The following is a 20,200-nucleotide window of genomic DNA, read 5'->3' on the forward strand; positions in this document are numbered from 1 at the left end:
AAGTGGTTGTTTGCCGTCTGCAGCTTGGCCATATCCCATATCAAGTTGCCGGCTCTCTCGGTGTTTGACTGAAATTGCTACATTTGCTTATACGGCTCCTTGATTGCCAGCAATTTGATTAGCCCGTCAGCTCTGATCTGGCCTGGTCTGCTCCACTTTGACTAGACTGCGAGTACGGGCGCATCCACAATTACAGCGAACACTCGCGTCGTCGGCATCACTCATGCTTATTAATTTTGCGGTTGCCATCCGATTGATCGACTCCGATTTCCAATTAATTATAATGCCCCGAGTCGGCCCACGACAGAAAGTGCACTGCGAAAAATTCATTCATGGTCTTCGTTGGTCCTAGTTTTATCCAAAGTTGTTCATAATTCATTGTTACATATCCGAAAACCTAAATTTCACATATTCCTCATTACCATGAACAGTCAATTTACATGTGCCCTTCTATAAATTCATTGGATTTCATATATTCAATATATAAAAGATTTAAACTGACATGATAACCGGAATTATTTAATAATCTGTGCTTTCGATCTTTATAAAAGTTTACAGAACCCTTCTAGTGTAGAATATGAACATTATTATATTAGATATCTTTAGATTTTTTCCTCCAATTACTTATACAAATTCTAGATCCGTTTTGCATTTTATAGGCATATGCATTTTGTTTTAGAACAAAGAAACAGTTTATACATCCTTTAATAAATTTGTTTATCAGGATATAAACGTAATTTATTGATCTTGTTGATTCAAATAATACCCCAAAGTCCTCAAAGAATGTAGGATAGCGCTTATGCGCTAAAGTTCCTTCCAATTGATTTAGATTATGAAGGTATATTTACCATGTAAAAAACATTTTATATGCATTTTATTAAAGCCCTAAAACCATTCAAATATCGTTAAAATATTTGTTATACTAAAATAAAAACATCGTGAATCTAGTGATCCTTAAAAGAAAGTTGCATAGTGGTTATTCATTTAAAAAATGTTCGTGTTAATTAATTTAGAAAAATGTAGTGTGTATTCATTTAGAAAAACTATTTCATTTTTTATATAATTTATACATCCTTTTGTATGTTTTTGATTGATTTGATTATAAAAGGTATATTTATCATCTATATGTATTGTATAGAAGAAGTATTTTATATGCATTTCATTTTAAAACCCTACAAAATTCATATATCCTTACAAGAATTTCTATATCAAAATAGGATAAACGCAGTAAAAATCGTATACTAGCAGATTCTAATGATATCCCAAGGTCCTCAAGAAAATCGGGTTAAAAAAAATAATTTCCCTGGTCAATATTTACTATATCATTATTATAACTGAAAAGTATAAGTCTTGAGCAACTAATATATCGAATGAATTAAAACGATTCTTTTTTATACCAAGATCTTCGCTGCAATTTTTTTAGAATATTTATCTGACATAAATGCTAGAAAATGTAAAGCAAAGAGTTATCTATTCATCAATTAATTGATTAATATAAAATATCCTTTCATACTTATTTTGGAAATTCAATAAAGGACATAGTTGTACATAAACAAGTCATATTCTAATGATTTTATCAGATTTTAATGATATCCCAAGGTCAAGAAATTCGGGTTCTGTATCGTTCATTTTTGAGCACTAAAATCATTTCCCTGGTCATTATTTACTATATCATTATTTTACCTGAAAAGTATAAGTCTTTAGCAACTATATTATATCGAATGAATTGAAACAATTATTTTTTATACCAAGATCCTTGCTCCAATATTTTTAGAATGTTTTTCTGTAAAAAATACTAGAAAATTTAAGGCACAAAGTTATCTATTCATCAACAATTAATTGATTAATATAAAATATCCTTTCATACTTCTTTTGGAAAGTCAATAAAGGAAATAGTAGTACATTAACAAGTCATATGCTAATGATTCTATCAGATTCTAATGATATCCCAAGGTCCTCAAGAAAATCGGGTTGTATAACGTACATTTTTGAGCACTAAAATCATTTCCCTGGTCATTATTTACTATATCATTATTATCCCTGAAAAGTTTAAATCTTCAGCAGCATTAATATATCGAATGAATCGAAACGATTCTTTTTTATACCAAGATCCTCGCTCCAATATTTTTAGAATATTTATCTGACAAAAATACTAGAGAATTTAAAGCAAAGAGTTATCTATTCATCAACAATTAATTGATTAATATATAAGGTCAATAAAGGAAATAGTAGTACATCAACAAGTCATATTTTTGTGTGATCATCATTGCCATTGCTATTTCAGTATTAGAAAATATCGAAGATTTATAGGTGTCATTTTCATTTGATTATAAAAGGCATGGTTTTTTTTCCTGTGCGGCAATCAGAGGTGCTGGAAGGCGTGGAGGGCGTTCCGCAGTCGCACCAAATCCGGAGAGGAACTCGAGAACCTCGGGTCGGATGGAGCGACGGGGACGGACGGACTAAACTAGTTTAGTGTGCCATGGGGGCTGAAGACAAAAGAGGGCTGCCGTGTGCAATTGCCTGTTAATTGCAGTGTTTTGCTGCAAATTACAGCTTGTAGTTAATGCGAAAACAAAAGCTGTCAATCCGGCACCAACAGCAGCTGCCGTTGACAAAAATACCCTCCTCCGGTCATTCTGTTTGGTGTTATTATTTATCAATATTGCAGCTTTTGCCGTCCTCAATTTTCATAATGGGTTGGTGTTCTTTAATTTGATACCTCACTTTTTAATCTTATACATATGTAGCATAACATAAGATTATGTAACATACATATATGTAGCACAAAAACACCTGAACACTAAGATTAAAAACAAAACCGTTTTAATATTAGCATTTTTAAGACAAATTGTCATTCATTCATCCAATTTTCTTAAACGATTTATGGTTGATATCCGGAAAGTTTCTTTGGTAGCTTTTGTTATGAACAACTTTATTTCGATTATACTAATTGATAATATTACACCTCAGTGTCATCTTGAAAAACTTTGCTATATTATTTACATGCAAACAAATATCACGCTGCAAAACTTATTTATTCACTTATGGACGCTTTTAAAAAGCACTTGGTTTTCTGCAATCAAGAGTTAAAAATAATTATTTTCTTATATTTACGACTTCCTTCTTTGGTTTTCTTTTTTTATCATTCTTCTCCAAAAACAATTTCTTAGTTCCAGAAATATTCATAGTTTTCGATGAATCTTGGGTTCCTTCAACATTTTCACTCGAAACTTTGATTACAATGGTACATAAGTTCTGCAATACATCAGACATATTTTAACCGAGTTTTGAAGAAATTTTTTTCAAGGAATTTTGTAGTTGAAAATATAGTATAACTATATTGGTGACCACACAAAAGATTCAGTTTGTTTATTATATATGTAACAAAATTTCACTTTGAATACAATTTTAAAAAACTTTTCTGTTAAAAAATAATTTTGATGTGACTTCCAATCGACCGCACAGCACAGTATGTGTAAATGGAATGAACTTTCAGTTTGTAAACGATATAAACCTGACATGTGAGGACTTAATTATCCCAGCCTCCTGTTTTACTGTAGTTCATAACTTCTCGATTTCAACAGGGAGGAGTTACTCCCCTCAGATATTCATTCACTGATCGCCTGTCTATCTTCGTAATCTCTGTAAACGGTAGCCGGGCTCTGAATAAAGATCATTAGCTACTATTCACTCTTGCTTTTAGCCCGGCCACGCCATCAGTCGTATCTCAAAGCCTAAAAACAAGTGTGCGTGAGACCCTGCAGTTTGTTGATCTGGGATCCTCGTCCCGCCCAAGTTCCCCCGGCGAGGGCCCCACTCCTTCCGCTTCCCTGGGTTCCCTTCCTTCCTGCTGCTTAATGTGCGTCTGGTACTCGTTATGTTACGTGGATCGTCTGGGGATAAGATAATGCTAGCGTGCGCGTGTGTTGGTTTCCTGAGCTTTTTATCTTCATGGTTAGTAAGTTTATGGTTCTCGGGCATTTGTTTGTTTGTCTGATTTCACATAAATATTTTCAGTCGCGATCCGGGCTCAGGCCTGGAAAAAACCTCTGTCTGGTGGGGGGGAGGGGGGGGATTACGAAGTGGAGGGGACCTGGACCCAGGCACCCGGCACAAGCCACGAAAAGTTGCCGTTGGCCCCAAGAAATATGACTACACGTACAAACCATTAAAACGCCATTTTCGCAACGTTCCGCGGCGACGCAGGTTCTGTGATTGCAACTCTCGGGGAGTGGAGTGGAGTGGATTGGAGTGGCGGGGTACCGAATGGTATAAAGTCCGGTCTGGGGTGTCCGGCTGTCCAGCTGTCCGGCTGTCCGACCGTCCAGCTGTCTGGCTGTCCAGCTGTCCAACTGTCCACGTCGTCGCGACGTCACTTTTGTCTGGACGAGCGTCTGGCTCTTCTTCCTCTGGGCCGGCTGTAGTTTACGATCGTATTAAAATCACCTTAAACAACACGCAATGCCAAAATGGCCAGTCGGCCTGGCCTGAATGGGAACACGCATATACACGGGCCAGACCAGACCAGGCCTGGCCCGTCCAGACCAGACACATGACCCACGACGCATCCCATCCCAAGACCAGCCCAGCCCAGCCCATCCTATATGATCCCAACCCATTCCATCCCATCCACACAATGTTGCAATAAGTTCCGCCAACGGCCGCCGGCGTTGATTAAACCACGTCGACATAACAAATTATAGTTGGCTCGCCTTGTGACGGCATTATCAGCCATAACCAGCGGCGCAGCTCCCGCTCTGGAGGCCACTGGAGTCCACTGAAGCACTGGAGTCCAGTGAAGTCCACTGCCACATCCATCACAATCAACAAGTGCGGGGAGCGAGTGGACCTCGCACAAAGGACGTATCTGCCTAAAGCTAAATTGGCAGTTGAAATTAATAAACTTTAACTGTTACGAATTGCTAGACGGCCGACTTTCACGCACCGTCTCCCGGGACGCAGATGCAGATGCAGTCCCAGACATCCAGACAGCCCAGCCCAGCCACCTCCCTTGGCTCCTACCCCACCATCACCTCCATCTCGATCTCCACCTCCATCGCAATTGCGATCAACAATGCCCGGGGGCTCTGTGCAACAATGTTGCCCACAAGTCGCAGATCATGTTGACGATAAACACATATATTTTGCTCTGCTCTTGCTTTTGCTTTGCTTTTGCTTTTTCCCGGCGTTTGCGGCTGCGCACCGCTCGGCTGCTTTATTACTCGACTGGCTGACTGGCTGACTGGCTGACTGGCTAACTGGCTACATGGCTCTGACTCCCTGGATGTCGGATGTTGGCCCGGCCCGAAGATGCTACCCGTCTTGCGCACGCGGATTGCGCTCTGCTAAAATTAAATTGGGGATGGGGGGTTCGGTATTGGAATGGAAAAGGGCCTTTCAGGCACAGAAAAAAATTATATCTGATCAGAGTGATCTTTTCATTATTTAAACAAATCGTATCGTTTTTAAAAAAATAAAATAAATGTTTTATTTTCATTTGTTGGGTTGAACTCTTTTCAAGTCCAATAAACTTTGGTCTAAGTTAGATAAGAAAATATTATTTGTCTTTCGATTATAGCGTGATATCATTTCTATTTTATATCTTTTTTAATTTAACTAGTGGAGTGTAGGGTATAGTGACGAACGATTCGTTTTTTAAATGTCACTTTTCTAAAAAATCATATTTTTTTTAAATTTATGAGCAGAAAGTTGCTCACATCTATTAAGCATGTTCCTGTAAAGGTTCGATGGTAAAATTCTGGCGATGTTAAATACTACAGCTCTTGGCGTAAAGCAATATTTGTTTCACTCTTAAAAGTTGTAGGGTAAGGTGAGGAACCGATAAACACCCACTAAAAATCAATGCAGATGTGAAAAAATGTTTTCCTTAACTGTACACTTAAAAAAATGTCAACCTCAGTTCTGGGTTTAATCAAAATTAAATCAAATTACGTAGTTCAAGTTCTAGTTATAAAAAAAAAATTGATTTTATTTATCGGCTGCAGAAAAGAAACAAACACTGATATAATGTCAACAAATACCGAATAAAAATGAAATCTTTATACCCTACAATATGTTCGTCATGATAACTCTTAATAAAAATTTAAAAATCGACTACAATTATTTGAAACCTTACCCCCAACTCACTCACAATTAACATTTTTAAAGTGTAATATTATATATACAAACTTCTTATTAACTGCTGATTTTCTGTGTAATTTTGTGAAGATATTGGGCATGGTGTGAATAATGTGTCAACTTAGATAACTGCAATAAAGGCAGGGAAGGGACAACGACAGCAGATTAGGAAATACACCTTTATTGCTGATCAAGATAGAAGCTATCCACAGGAATCACAGAAATCTCTTACAACCAAATTTCCACCGAAAAGCTAATCTAGGTGTCACAGAAACCGGTTAAAAAATAACCAACCAAATAGAGGGGGTTCTAAAAAAATGTTCCTAAAATCAGACCAAATTTACTCCAAAACTCGGTAGATTCTGTTACACCGACGGTTTTGTTTGGTTGGTTTCCAAACCATCCGCCCCCAAAACGTCTACGGTTACTGTGACACCCCTGTATAAGTAAATCTTATAATAATTTATCAAAATTTATTTTAAGCAAATTATGTCTTAGTAAATGCCATTTTTTTTTGCTTTGAATTGACCTGTTCACAACCTTTAAACTTAGAAAGTCTGTTCCAAGCTGGCGTAATCCAGTAATCACGCCAGCACCTGCCCGGGTTCTCATGGGGGGCAGGACATGCAGTCGAGTGTGCAGGGGCCATTAAACCGGAATGGCCGGGCATAAAACAAAGCTGAAACTTAGCCACAGGCAGCCGTCATTAATGCGCTCTCATCGTAAACGTAAACTTTATATTGCAGTGGGCCGCGTGAGCTGTGCGGACATCAAGTGTGGCCCGAAGGATAACTGCCTGGTGGATCTGCAGACGCGCCAGCCGCGGTGCGTGTCCTGTCGCTACAAGTGTCCGCGGAAGCAGCAGCGACCGGTGAGTAGTGGTTTTTTGAGGATGAAATGTTCCACTAATTCGTAATCGATGGGCTCCACAGGCTCACAAAATATGCGGCTACAACAACCATACATACAACTCGTGGTGCGAGATGCACAAGAACTCCTGCGAATCCCGCTACTTCATCGGCGTCAAGTCGCAGGGAAGCTGCTAGAGGAGGACTGGATGCATCTCCCGACCGCATTGGCCTATGGCATTATGTAGCGTGTTCTTCCGTAGTTCCAACATCCAAAGATTCTCGTTGTGCGTTTTCGTGTTGTAATCGGTGGATGGGCCTTAGGCTGTTGCCAACCAAGCTTACACTACATATTATCGGATACATTTTACATACAGGGCAAAGTATTATCAACCATACAACATTACGTATTGCAGCAATTCTTATCCAGCATGTATCGCAAGAGAAACCACATATCTTAAGAGGCTTTTGTATTTAACATTTAGGCTACACGGTAATTACTTTAAACGATTGGTTTGAATGCGTATTTCGCTCGCAATTAGTTTAGACCAACATACGCGACTTCATATTTATTTAACATTACCTTCCCCATATTCTTTTTGTTCATAAGCGAAGCTAAATTAATTAATTGACTGATAGCTTAACCTTATAGCAAGATTTTTGAATTAATATATACATATATAGAACCGATGTAATTGTTAATTAAATGTGTTTCCAACATAATTCAAAATGCCTTTCTAATCACTATCATCGGACTGCACAAAGATATCGTTGGCGCGCTGATATCGAGCCTGGGTGATCTTTAAGTTGGCCAACTTTCGTTTGTCTACAGGTCTGGAGCTGGAGGTAACTGGATCACTGTTTCCTAGACCACTAGTGCCCTCATTGCCCACCACACTGATCTGTAAATTAGATGGCATGAGCTATTTGGAGTCGTTGCATTTGCCTTAAATACTTACCGGCGCCAGGAGTCCAGTACTGGCGTTGGTCTTGCCCAGAGTGTCGCCCTTTTGCCAGCCCAGTTTGCTTAGCATTTTGAAGCCCTTGTTGGAGCTTCCAATCTCACTAAAAAGGATATTGGTCAAGCACCAAAAGGTTATATTTCTCAGCAAATACTCACGTGTTCACACAAGCCACCTCAGTCTTTTCCTTGTCGGTGCTGCTGCCCACCTTGACACGCCTTGTTGCGGCGCGATCATTATAGTTGGACTGACCATTGCCGCCAGGCTCAACGAATTCTGTAAGTTAAAATAGGATTGTCAAGTTAGAAAATAATCATACTAAAGGAATGAACCTGTACAGGTAAGCTGTACTTACTCTCGTTTTCCAGGCCATATTTGCGCTGCAGCTTCTTCAGCTGCTCCTTGTGAGATAATACGGTTGCGGTGGAAGCGCCGGCTGTGGCCACCACCGACGGAGGCGTCTCTATCAACAGACCCGGCTCACACAGCCCGCAGGTACTGTTGCCCTCGTGCACATGACACAGGAGTTTCGTCTGCCCCAGGATGATCACACTTCCGTGCACCAGATCCATGGCATCGCTGGACATTGGAGAACCATTGAGAATGGTGCCGTTGCGGGAGCCCAGATCAAGGCACTTGTAGAGACCCAACTTGGCTTCATACTTAAACTTCAAGTGACACTTGCTCACGTTCACGTCCGGAATGATAACATCGTGTGCACCCTCGCGCCCCAAAGATCCACCTTTGTATGTTATAAGATGCAGGCTTCCCACCTTCAAGGCCTCCAGATTGGTCTCCTGGACAATAACACGCAACGATGGTGGATACTTCTTGGCAATATCTATGAAAAAGAAGAGGAATGAGTTAGTTAAACTACCAAAGGACAGCGCGATAAAAACGCGGATATCTTTAGCACCTTGAAAGCGCCCGGCAGCCTTAAAGATCGGAACACTGCTGTCTTCCGTGTCTTCCGTGCCGCTGGTCCCCTCATTGTCGCTGGAGTCGGAACTTGAGTCACTGCTTTGCGACAGCTCGCCCTCCTCAGCGTCCTCATCCTGCTCATCACCGGAGTCCCTGTGACGCTTCTTGGACTTGTGATGGCGATCCTTCTTGCGTTTCTTTTTGCTATGCTTCTTGCTCTTCTTTTTCCCCTTGGCCTTGCGCTTGGATTTCTCAGCGCGATCCTTGGCCTTCTGCTTGTCGGCCTTGATCTTCTTCAGCGTGTCGGGGTCAGTAATAACACCTCCTAGCTCATCGAAGTGCACCTCTTCGTCCTCGGATTCCGGCTTGGCCGCCTCGTTCGCCTGCAACCAAGTGAAGAAAAGAAATCCGCGTTTTTATCGCACATTCTGGACCTTGCCGCTTACCTAATGCATTGCTACGCATTCGGTCTATGCTGAGTTTGTGAAACCCCGCTAAAAGGCTACTATAGGCGCAGTCGCTGACAGGCTGCGCAGCGAGGAGGAGAAGAACGGTGGTTAATGTGGTCGTGTGGCAGAGGAGTCCGTGGCAACACCCACTCACCTGCACCTGGGCCTGCGAGTGAAACTCGTACGAGTCTTTGGCGTGGTCATAGCTGTAGTAGCACCCGGTGTTTCCGTCGTAGTACAACCCGTACTCCTGGGAGGAAGAGAAAAGTGGGCGGTGGTTATGAACAGTTCAAGCCATTGATGTAGGTTCGCCGGCGCGATAACCCCTGAATGTCACTGCAATGCAGTCGCTGCATCGCGGAATAGAACGGAACGTCATAAAGATTACGTCCGCGCTTTATAGCTTATTTACCGCGTTATAGTAGTAGCCCGTCTTGTGGTCGTAGTACAAGCCCGAGGTCGGCTCGTAAACGAAGTTGTTTAGGTTTTCGGCGTGCTTAGCGGCCTGCCGCATCTCGTCCACAAAACTGAAGGCGTCCGTTGCCGATACTGAAATTTAAAATGGTTTGTAAACATGGCAAGTAATAATTTCTTAATAATTATTGATAAGGTACTGAAAACAATAAACAAAATAATATTTTAGGAACTTGTATATATTCAATACCATTTTACGTGCTGCCTTATCAGACATTCCACCTAGCTACTATCAGCATTAAATATTTTTCGTTCCAATTTTGAGCAAATTACAATACCTCTAACTTACTTCCTCATTATAGGTAATAAAAGTATTCTTATATAGGGAGTAATTATTTTCAAATCATAAATTAAAGTTTATAATTATTTGCATGTAGTAACACTAAATAGTAGAGATTATAGGGTTATTCTTATAAATATTTCCCTGAAGCTCTGCTTTATAAGGCAGCAATCTTGCGCAATCTTTTCAATTCTATTAGAAGTGGTGTCAAGGGCTGTCGGGGTTTTTGTCAGGGGCAGTGGCGTTAGCCCATGCGACACTTTAGCACTAATCTCGGGCATTAGCAGGCTCGGATGTTTGACGCACGCTTTATATTACTCGACCTGAGACCCCACTAATACTCAATAGGTAGGGAAGTGGGTGGGCCAAGCGTGTAAGATGCACTCCTTGAAACGGCATTATCTCTCCGATAGCTCAGGAGGCGTGGTGCAGTTTATATGGCCCAGTGACAGTTTATGGCTTTTATGGTCTTATAGGTGACCAACAAGTGCAAAAGTGAAAAAAGGCCTTGCAATTTCTTTCTACGAATTTTGCACTTCCTTTATAAATAAATAAGGAAGTAGGTAGTTTAATAAATGGGTAAGTAAGGCTTTTGGTAGATTGACTAAAACTAGCTGAACGAATTCGAAGGGAAATCAGTTGTTTCCCCACATATGCTAGTTTTTTATAACGGGCAATGACCTATTAATCGTTGAATATTTCGTATTTTCAAGATAGCGATCAAGGTCCCTTGTGAATGATTTGACTTTGGTCAATGATGGCATTGTTTCTTCGTGCAAATAGTTAAGTAGCGTCGATCTACAATTAATTTGTAGGGTGCCAAATCAGGAGCTATTGCCGACAATTGACGAGCGACAGCCGGGACCCAAGCGATTAGCATATCGCGCAGTTGTAGTTTTAGATTCAAAATCCGCAAATCAGCTTCTTAGGTGTGTTTTCGTTTTTAATTTGCTACGCAGCTCCCAGATTGCAGTGGCAGCAGTTGTTTCCATGCCTGGCGCACTGCATCTCGTCGCCCGGGTCTTATCAGCCATCCAGTTCAGTTCCAAATCGCCGTGGGCTGGCCAGGCGCCTGGTTAGTCGTTACTCATCGTTCGAAGCGGTTACAACTAAGACAGATTAGCCAAGCAAAATGCTGGACGCGGAGGTGCGAGAACTTATGCAACCCTTTGTGCTGAGTGATTACCAGGTGCAGGAAGTGTACAGTCGCTTCTGCCTGGAAGTGGCCCGTGGTCTAAAGAGATCAACGCATCCGCAGGCCAATGTGAAGTGTTTTCCCACGTACGTGCAGGATCTGCCTACGGGCGACGAGATGGGCAAGTACTTGGCCCTGGATCTTGGCGGCACCAACTTCCGGGTGCTGCTCGTCTCGCTGAAAGGTCACCACGACGCCACAGTGGATTCTCAGATCTACGCCGTGCCCAAGGACCTGATGGTGGGCCCAGGCGTGGAGCTATTCGATCACATCGCCGGCTGCCTAGCCAAATTTGTGGAGAAACACGACATGAAGACCGCATATCTGCCTCTGGGATTCACCTTCTCCTTTCCTTGCGTTCAGTTGGGTCTCAAGGAGGGCATCCTGGTGCGTTGGACCAAGGGCTTCGATTGTCCTGGTGTGGAGGGTGAGGATGTGGGTCGCATGCTGCATGAGGCCATTCAGCGACGGGGAGACGCAGATATTGCCGTGGTGGCCATACTCAACGATACCACAGGCACCCTGATGTCCTGCGCTCATCGCAATGCCGACTGTCGTGTAGGTGTTATCGTGGGTACCGGCTGCAATGCCTGCTATGTGGAGGATGTTGAGAATGTAGATCTCCTTAATGTGGATTTCAAGAGGACGAAGCGGCAGGTGATTGTGAATGCGGAGTGGGGTGCCTTTGGGGAGGGCGGGCAGTTGGACTTCGTGCGCACCGAATACGATCGCGAGATAGATGAGAAGTCGATCAACCGATCGGAGCAATTGTTCGAAAAGATGACGGCCGGCATGTACCTGGGCAACCTGGTGCGCCTCGTCCTGCTGCGCGCCCTCGAGCGTAAGCTGATCTTCAAGCAGAGCAGCCGACGGCCAGAATTTTCCAGCGTTCTGCAGAGGAACGAGGATGTTTTTGAGACACGCTACATCTCGGAGATTGAAGACGACTCGTTCCCCGAGTTTGCCAGCACCAGGAAAATAGTGAAGCAGCTGTTTGGCCTGGAGAAGGCCTCAGTGGAGGACTGCCAGACGCTGAGGTACATCTGCGAGTGCGTGGCCAAGCGGGCGGCCACTTTGGTGGCCATCGGTGTGAGTGGCCTGGTCAACAGAACCTCCAACCGCCGTGTGATAGTCGGCATGGATGGTTCTGTGTACAGATACCACCCCAAGTTCGATGCCTACATGAGACAGACCCTCCAGAAGTTGGTAAAAGCGGACAAGGACTGGGACATCATGCTCTCGGAGGACGGATCCGGGCGTGGAGCTGCTTTGGTGGCCGCGGTGGCCAGCAAATCGAAGTAGGAACTCACTACTATTGTAGCAATAATAAAAAGACTCGGTGGAATAAAAAAAAAACTGTTGACTCACAATCGCTAGGCTTGTCTTTTTTGTCGGCGTCCTCATCTTTCTCCAGGGAATCCAGGTTTTCCTGGAAATCCGACTCATTGAGTTGAATGGCTTTGTCGCAGCAAGTCTTTTCCTCCTGTCTCACCTTTAAAAAATCACAATTGCTAGAAGGTTTTAGCTAATCCCAATATCCAGACTCACGAAGTGAAGAAGTTTTTGTTTATAGGCCGCCAGCTTGGTATCGTATTTCCGAATAATCCCATGTAGCTTTTCCACGTACTGCAGCAGTTGTTGCGGCTCGCAGGATTCCAGGTCCTCCATGCTTTTCAATTCGATGAAATCATGATCCGCAGCACCATCCGCCGATTCCTCCTCTTCAGCCGGCGACATCTTTTTAAAACCTATATAATTTTAATAAACAAATTTTTGATGCGAATCACAAGCCTTTCTGAATTAGAGGTGGAGAAACATCGATGTTTTCAAAGCATCGGTAATCGATGTTTGGCACGCCAAAATCGATGTTTTCCATCTCTTTCCCGGCGGCTGCTCTCTCTTTTCTGAGAGCAGAAATCTTTTATCTCCCTCTTTTACTGACACTTACGGTTGCTTACGTTTCAGAATAGAGCTGGCAAACTATCGATAACATCGATGGATAGGGGTCGGCTTGCACCATCGATGGTTTGAGAACCACAGTTTCGATAGTATCGAAAGAGGTTTTGTTATCGAAAAATTACCATCTCTAGCCCAACCATCAGCTGTTTGGCACCCGCATTTGTTATTTAACCAATTTCCTCGCCGAAAAGCCAAATAACAATGAATAATTCAATTAAACTGGTGCCCATTGCGCTCCGGTGCCAGCAGAGGACCATCAGCACTTCATCCGTATTGGAGGGCAAGCGGAACTTCCGCAAATTCAATGTGTACAACAAGCGGGGAACGCGAGTGGTGAAGGAGGCCCAGAAAACGATGGCCAATCCGCCGGTGGCCATCCACAAGCGCGGAGTGCGCGACACAGGCATCATTGTGGACGGACAGTACGTGGAGATTCCCGAGAAGATTCCAGACATCATAGTGCCCGACCTGACCAACTGCAAGCTGAAGCCCTACGTGTCCTACAAGGCGCCGGAAGTAGTCCAATCGGAGTTCACCAGCCTGGACCTGTTCAACGCTGTCTACTCGCAGAAGATCATCGAAGACTTCAAGGCGGGAACTCTGCAGGCGGACGGCAGTGCCAAGGAGCCCTCGGCCAATGAGCAACTGACTCCGGCGGAGGCATTGCAGCGCGCCCGGAAGACGGGCAGCGATATATTCTAGACATAGGTTTATTGTTTCTTAAATACAGAGTCTGAACTCGACTATTCCTGCATGTACTTCTGGCGGTAATTGTAGAGCTTGCGCAGCCACTTCTCGGCTTTTATATCTGGGTCGCCAAGGAACTGTGTGGATTGAAATGGAGAGATCGTTAGCAGGGCAATCGATACACTAGGCGACCCACTCACGTTCGGATGGAATATTACATCTTCGTTTCGCACTGCTACGGCTGGCTTATTGGGCACTGTGACCGTTTCGTTGTTCAGGTCTATTATCACCTTTTCGGAGGCCTCCTTGGAGTCCCGAGAACTGAAGAAGGAAGTCGGCTTGAAGGTGTCCTCATCTATGGTCTCCAGTGCTTTCTGCACCTTGGTGTCCAGCAGATCGATGGCTTTTATGGCGGCAGCAGCGGGCGTGGTTGCGGATCTGGAGTTGCTCTCGGAACTGGGTCCCCTGGTGGTCCTTTGGGATGCGGAGCGAGATTTGTTTTGGTCCCTGCTCCTGCTCTTGCTGTGCCTGCTCCGGGAACTGCTCCTGCTGCTGGATGAACTGCGCGAGGAGCTGCGACTGCTGCTGCGACTCCTTCTGGAGTACTTCTTTGACTTCTTGGACTTGGACTTCTTCTTCGACTTGGAGCTCTGCCGGCTGCTCCTGGCGGGCGACTTTGAGCGGTGGCGTCTGTCGCGATCTCGCTCCCTATCCCTGTCTCTGTCCCGATCTCTATCCCTCTCCCTATCACGATCTCTGTCGCGGCGGTCACGATCCCTCATTATATTATTTTTAATTCTTTACAGGCTTTTCCTATATTATTTATTTAATATTACTTGGTGGCCTTCTTTCCCGCCCATAATACCGAAACGCCTCCAAAAAGTTGCCAGATAACGCAGACATTTTGGGACTTATTGCTGGTGGTCTTACTAATTTTCCAAGAGCTGCATTTTCGACTCAAATTTTACGAACTTGAGGTTTTTTAAAGTTTAAATGCTTTCCAAGTATGGCACCGTAAAAAGTTGCTGGTTATATCCCGGAAAAGGCGTGGCAACGATTGCTGCTATCGATATTTGTTTACAGTCCCATTCGCTAGCGACAACCTTGTCGCCTGTTCGATAACATTAGGGCCCTCTGCACGTCCACATTTTATTTAGCTGTCGAGTAATGTATACAAAATAAGCGGCGGCTATTTTTTGTTATTTTAATGAAACACATTAATGCGCGATGAGCACGAACGTTGTTGTGAGCATGGAGGAGAAGGCGGTGGCCGACGACCTGCCGTACTTCCCGGAGAAGTTTCCGAGCAAGGTGTGCTGTTTATGCAACCTCGGGGAGAAGAGTGCCTTGGGCCAGGGTGAGATTCTCCAATTAAAGGCCCCCACGTCCGCTGAAATCAAGGATAAATATCCCGCGGATCGGCTGAAGGAGGACGGATCCAGGCTGTTGTACGGACCCAAGCAGACGGCTTTGAGTTCGGGCGACTGCCACTACGAACTGGACAAGATTGGCCAGCCGGAGATGGTGCACCCCGCCGAGTTTCTAGACGAGGGCTTTGTCTACGTGCACCGGATGTGCATCATGTGGTCGCTGCGCAAGAGCCAGATCAATGACGTGGACGCTGCCTACTTTGCCAGCCACTTTGCGGAGTTTCTGGAGCAGAAGTGCAACTTTTGCGGCCGATACGGGGCCTCCATCAACTGCAAGATGAACTGCCGCCAGGTGCACCACTGGCCGTGTGCGGCCGCCGCGGGCTGCCTTCTTATTCTGGAGAGTTTCACGGTCTTCTGCACGGAGCATTTAAGCCAGGTGCCTGTGATATGTAAGTGTTTGAGCCTGTAAACTCCCTCAGAAACTAATGACTTGACTTACAGGCAGCGACAATAATGTAGAGTGTCTGTCCTGCTCCTCGCTAGGAGATCTCTCCAAGCTGATTATGTGTAGTACCTGCGGTGACCACTTTCATTCAACCTGCATTGGCCTGGCCAACCTGCCAGGTAAGTCCATCCAAGTTCTCATCTATTGGTAAATATTAACATGTCATCTCTTCAAATAGATACCCGTTCTGGCTGGAACTGCGCGCGCTGCACCAAATGCCAGATTTGTAGGCAGCAGGACTCAAACGACACCAAGTACGTCAAGTGTGAGCAGTGCCAGAAGATCTACCATGCCTCCTGCTTGCGACCTGTTATCTCAGCCATTCCCAAGTACGGCTGGAAGTGCAATGTAAGCATGAAATAATTCAGAGTTATCAGTTATTAGTAATCAATATCTTACTTGTTCCAGCGCTGTCGCGTCTGCACGGATTGCGGATCGAGAACTCCTGGCGGCGGCAGTTCCTCCCGCTGGCACAGTCACTACACAATCTGCGACTCGTGTTATCAGCAGCGCAACAAGGGCTTTTCCTGCCCTATATGCCAAAAGGCATATAGAGCAGCTTCCCACAAGGAAATGGTCAAGTGCAGCTGGTGCAACAAGTACGTTTTGCTCGCTTCTCGCTAAAAGATCTTGGGTTTCTTATAATTCTCCATGGATTCCTTTTTAGATTTGTGCACAGTACGTGTGACGAAGAGGCGGATTTGACGGCTTACCATAAGAAAAAGGAGCAGAACCCCGATTACGACTACGTGTGCCCGAACTGCAAGAGTAATTCATCGGGTCCGGGGCCATCCCAACAGGCAATCGATTCGATAGTGTGGTCCGGCATGGATTCGTCATCAGAGCAACTGAGCCTTAAGGAAATCGAACTGGATCCGCTGGAGGGCAAACCCTTAATAGATCCATCCAGCGATGAACTCCACAAGCTGCCCACCGGCAAGAAAAAAGTGTGCCTTTCGAGTGTTCGCGGCAGAAGCGGAAAATTTGTTATGCACCGCATGGGTGTCATGTCGCAGATCAACAAGAAGCGCAGCACGCGGGGCAAGGGACGCCAGCTTGCGCTGCCCAGCATCTCAAGTGATCGCTGTCTGAGTCGCAACATGGAAGCCGATTTAACCAGCGACAAGAAGCTGCTACTCTGCTCGGCGCGAGACAAGTTTATCCAAGCCCAAGATATCTGCGTGATGTGCGGCTCGCTGGGCATCGAGAGCGATTCGGTGATGATAACCTGCGCCCAGTGCGGCCAATGCTATCATCCGTACTGCGCTGGCGTCAAGCCTTCGAGGGGCATTCTGCAGAAGGGTTGGCGGTGCCTGGACTGCACGGTGTGCGAGGGATGTGGCAAGAAAAACGACGAGGCGCGCCTTCTCCTGTGCGATGAGTGCGACATTTCATACCATATTTACTGTGTGAATCCTCCGCTGGAAACCGTACCAACGGGCAACTGGAAGTGCTCCTTCTGCACGCTGTGCCAGAAATGCGGACGCAATCCCACCGAGAAGAGCGAGTTTGGGGACTCCAATATGTTAGAGTGCCCACCCTGCACCAGCCAATCGTCGTGCCCTGTGTGCAAAAGCCCGTACAGCAACGGCGAGATGATCATCCAATGCGAGCACTGTGACCTCTGGTCGCACTTCCTCTGCGACATTATCAACGCCCAGCTGACCATTGATTACTACGACAATAATGTGTACAAGTGCTTAAAGTGCCGCTGCTCTACGAGAAACTCGATGTCCGTGACGGATGCCAAAACTGGTAACGAGGATTCGTTGGCCATTGGTGCCCAGTCGAGCAAAGCATTCGTGCACATCACAGCCAACTCCGGACCGAGTTTCGATTCCAAGTGTGGTCCCGACCGGAATCATCTAGCCTTATCCAGCGACATGCCCGAGGCTGCTCCAGAAGCAATCCATTGGATTGATGGCGTGTGCCTCAGCGAAAGCGGATTGGGCATGATCAAGTCCCTTTCTACGGAGATCAAACGAAAGCGCAAGATGCGACAGCCCATCGGCAATGGCAAGGATGGCCAGGCGGATGGCGGTCCTGAGGAAGCGCTTGATAAGTACAAAGACGGAATGGTGTGGGACGGTACGGAGAACGCCATTCCCGAGGGTTTCACCATCTCCACCAACGACGAGGGAGTGCATATCTTACGTAAAAAGCGTCAGCGCAATCTGCAAAAACTGGGGATTGGAGGTTTTTCCGTTCGCAATCGAGGTCTGAAAAAGGACAGCGAGGAGACGACTGCTGGTGATCCATTGAATTCCCTTATGACCATGGACAAAAAAAAGAAAATCATACGAAAAAAGCAAAAGAACAAGCTTATTGAAGCCTATCCTGTGTATCTGCAAGAGGCATTCTTCGGAAAACCTTTGCTGGAAGGCGGGGAGCTTGCAATGCCGGAATCAGATTCTTCCGACGAAATCGATGCCTCCATGAAGGTGTACTTCACACGGCCCGAAGGAAAGAGCCCAGCCATTCAGGAAACACAGGTGGTGAACAAGAGTCCAGCTAAGTCCCTCAAGAAGGTCAAAGCTGAGGTGAAAACTGAGAATAAAACTGTTTTCATCGAGCAAATGCCAATGGGAATCCAGCATAAAAACGCAATTACACCAGTTGCTAATGTTTTTGGTACTTCTTTAGTCTTTAATAAGCTTATTTCCAGACTTAATTAACCACCGAACTATTTTTGCAGATCCGCTACATACGGAGATTTCGAATACTGTTTTTGGCAACAGGCATCCTTTAGATACTCTGGCTTCACCAAATATTCCGGAACTAGACACGCCGAACTCTGTAAATTCGGTCCCATCCGCTGAAATTATTGAAAAACCAATGCGGTAAGCGCCATGTGTAGACTTTCTCGAGTTAAAACTAATATGTACGCTGTTTATTTTTTATAGGGAATCACCTGTGGTCTTAGTGGATAATTACATGGTACCTAACCAGTTGCCTCAGGATCAAAAGTTCAACAATCATCTTTATTTGCCGGGAAATATTGCCGTTAATCCGAATCAACAGCATCATTTCCGCCAACAGGTGGATCATTTGAAGGTACAAAATGCCAACAAGCAGAATATGCAAGCTATGATTAGCCAAGTAGTTTTGCAAACCGAAAAGAGACCGGATGAGGAACAAAAGATTCCCGAACCCGTGGTGGAAAATCTGAACGCAGGCACTCAAAAGACAGCGGAGAAAATGCGCAAGGATGAAGGTACGAATGGTTTTAAAATATAAATTATATAAATGCTAAAATTATATCTTATTGCAGATCTTGGCCTGATGGCCACCATTTCGGCCGTTTTGTATGCCAATACGGAGCATCCGAACCTAAAAGAGTTGTTCCCGAACTGGAATGATCGCTGCAAGCAGATTCTAAAGAGGTGGCGTTCGCTGTGCAATGAGAAAAAGGCTCCTTTCTTGCAAAAGGCTAAGGACAATCGTTCTGCGTTGCGGCAAAGGAGAGAGCAAAATAAAGTACCTATGCCACCAAAACCGCAAAAGCAGGAGGATATAGCAAGGGTGTGGAAACAACAGCCTAAGTTGAAGGAAGACCAGCCGAACATGTTTGTCACGTACAGTAAGTGCTGCAGTCAAAGGGCTTTTGACCTTGTTTAAATTTATTTATTTATATATTATAATTATTTATAGATGGAAACGCTTACGATATGGGTAACTATGTTGGTGGCCCGGCGCAGCCAACGGCGAATAACCCCAACCCGCACCATGTGATGCCGAATGTTAACGATAACTTGGTGATTAAGGCCACGATGCAAAGGACTCAAGTGCATACATCAGCAACGACTACGCTGAAAATGACCCCCGTTGACAATCGGCTGGAATTGAACACGGTATATGGCGCAGAACCCATCGGAGATAAAAAGCTGAGGAACCTGCTGCAAAAGAATAGCACGGAACCAATGCTCATGGGAGCCAATTCGGACTTGTTCCTAGCGAATGATGTTATGCGGCTGGGCATGATGCAAAATACCCCCATTACGCAGAACAATCCAATGTTGAGCATTAGTGGAAAATCTCAGCCATCTGAAGGCAGGGCCTTGGAGCAGGACGTGAAGATGAACGAGCCGCAGGAGGCCGCATCTTCGGCCGTGGAGTTGGAGACCGTTGGATTTAGTGACCTGCTGGGAGGACTCGGCGAAGGCGACGACGATGATCTTCTCAAGTCGCTCACCTCCGAAATGGGAGACGACTTCAATATACTGGAGTATGCGGACCCAGAACTAGATGTAAATGTTCTCAACTCTCTAGACTTTGATGACAATGAAAAGTGTTCTACATAGGAAAAAAGGAATCATTTAAATTGAAATAAAGACGAATGCAATATTTAATAATAAATTTAACTTTTGTGTACATTCTTTTGGCGCCAAAATCAATTCATCATCGAT

The 20,200-nt window shown here is 44.8% G+C and overlaps 6 protein-coding genes across 12 annotated transcripts in view; 4 read left to right on the forward strand and 2 right to left on the reverse strand.

Moving 5' to 3' along the window:
* Positions 1–7,712, forward strand: part of LOC119549958 — a 22,869-nt gene extending 15,157 nt beyond the window's left edge. For all 3 annotated transcript variants that reach the window (XM_037858342.1, XM_037858343.1, XM_037858344.1), the window contains exons 7-8: positions 6,888–7,012; positions 7,074–7,712. In XM_037858342.1, coding sequence (XP_037714270.1) covers positions 6,888–7,012; positions 7,074–7,187 — 239 coding nt within the window. In that variant the 3' untranslated portion in view covers positions 7,188–7,712. The remainder of the gene's footprint in view (positions 1–6,887; positions 7,013–7,073) is intronic.
* Positions 7,443–13,086, reverse strand: LOC119549959 (angiogenic factor with G patch and FHA domains 1). 5 transcript variants are annotated; one of them, XM_037858347.1, is made up of 9 exons: positions 12,819–13,083; positions 12,639–12,762; positions 9,734–9,870; positions 9,476–9,571; positions 9,319–9,400; positions 8,307–8,792; positions 8,110–8,227; positions 7,949–8,054; positions 7,443–7,891 (listed from the first exon to the last, which is right to left on the reverse strand). In XM_037858347.1, exons 1-9 carry the CDS (start codon positions 13,005–13,007, stop codon positions 7,727–7,729), a joined length of 1,503 nt encoding a protein of 500 aa, XP_037714275.1. In that variant the 5' UTR covers positions 13,008–13,083; the 3' UTR covers positions 7,443–7,726. The 5 variants fall into 5 exon arrangements, with proteins under 5 accessions (XP_037714275.1, XP_037714273.1, XP_037714274.1 ...); XM_037858345.1 differs by lacking the exon at positions 9,319–9,400 and adding an exon at positions 8,868–9,255 and having other exon boundaries at positions 12,819–13,082; XM_037858346.1 differs by having other exon boundaries at positions 9,319–9,571.
* LOC119549960 (hexokinase type 2) lies at positions 11,068–12,640 on the forward strand. The gene has a single exon (XM_037858350.1). The coding sequence runs from the start codon at positions 11,208–11,210 to the stop codon at positions 12,570–12,572; it is 1,365 nt and encodes a 454-aa protein (XP_037714278.1). The 5' UTR covers positions 11,068–11,207; the 3' UTR covers positions 12,573–12,640.
* Positions 13,087–13,357: 271 nt separating the features above from the next.
* LOC119549964 (39S ribosomal protein L41, mitochondrial) lies at positions 13,358–13,972 on the forward strand. Its single transcript, XM_037858356.1, has one exon. The coding sequence runs from the start codon at positions 13,431–13,433 to the stop codon at positions 13,929–13,931; it is 501 nt and encodes a 166-aa protein (XP_037714284.1). The 5' UTR covers positions 13,358–13,430; the 3' UTR covers positions 13,932–13,972.
* On the reverse strand, positions 13,924–14,807 carry LOC119549963 (serine/threonine-protein kinase fray2). Its single transcript, XM_037858355.1, has 2 exons — positions 14,117–14,807; positions 13,924–14,053 (listed from the first exon to the last, which is right to left on the reverse strand). Exons 1-2 carry the CDS (start codon positions 14,696–14,698, stop codon positions 13,973–13,975), a joined length of 663 nt encoding a protein of 220 aa, XP_037714283.1. The 5' UTR covers positions 14,699–14,807; the 3' UTR covers positions 13,924–13,972.
* A 336-nt stretch (positions 14,808–15,143) lies between these two features.
* Positions 15,144–20,165, forward strand: LOC119549957 (histone-lysine N-methyltransferase 2C). Its single transcript, XM_037858340.1, has 9 exons — positions 15,144–15,738; positions 15,791–15,913; positions 15,973–16,142; positions 16,203–16,393; positions 16,462–18,425; positions 18,490–18,634; positions 18,698–19,008; positions 19,066–19,374; positions 19,446–20,165. The coding sequence occupies exons 1-9, from the start codon at positions 15,144–15,146 to the stop codon at positions 20,093–20,095; spliced, it is 4,458 nt and encodes a 1,485-aa protein (XP_037714268.1). The 3' UTR covers positions 20,096–20,165.
* Positions 20,166–20,200: the final 35 nt, after the last annotated feature.

This window comes from Drosophila subpulchrella, chromosome 2R (assembly GCF_014743375.2).
Source record: "Drosophila subpulchrella strain 33 F10 #4 breed RU33 chromosome 2R, RU_Dsub_v1.1 Primary Assembly, whole genome shotgun sequence".
Taxonomy (NCBI): Eukaryota; Metazoa; Arthropoda; class Insecta; order Diptera; family Drosophilidae; genus Drosophila; species Drosophila subpulchrella.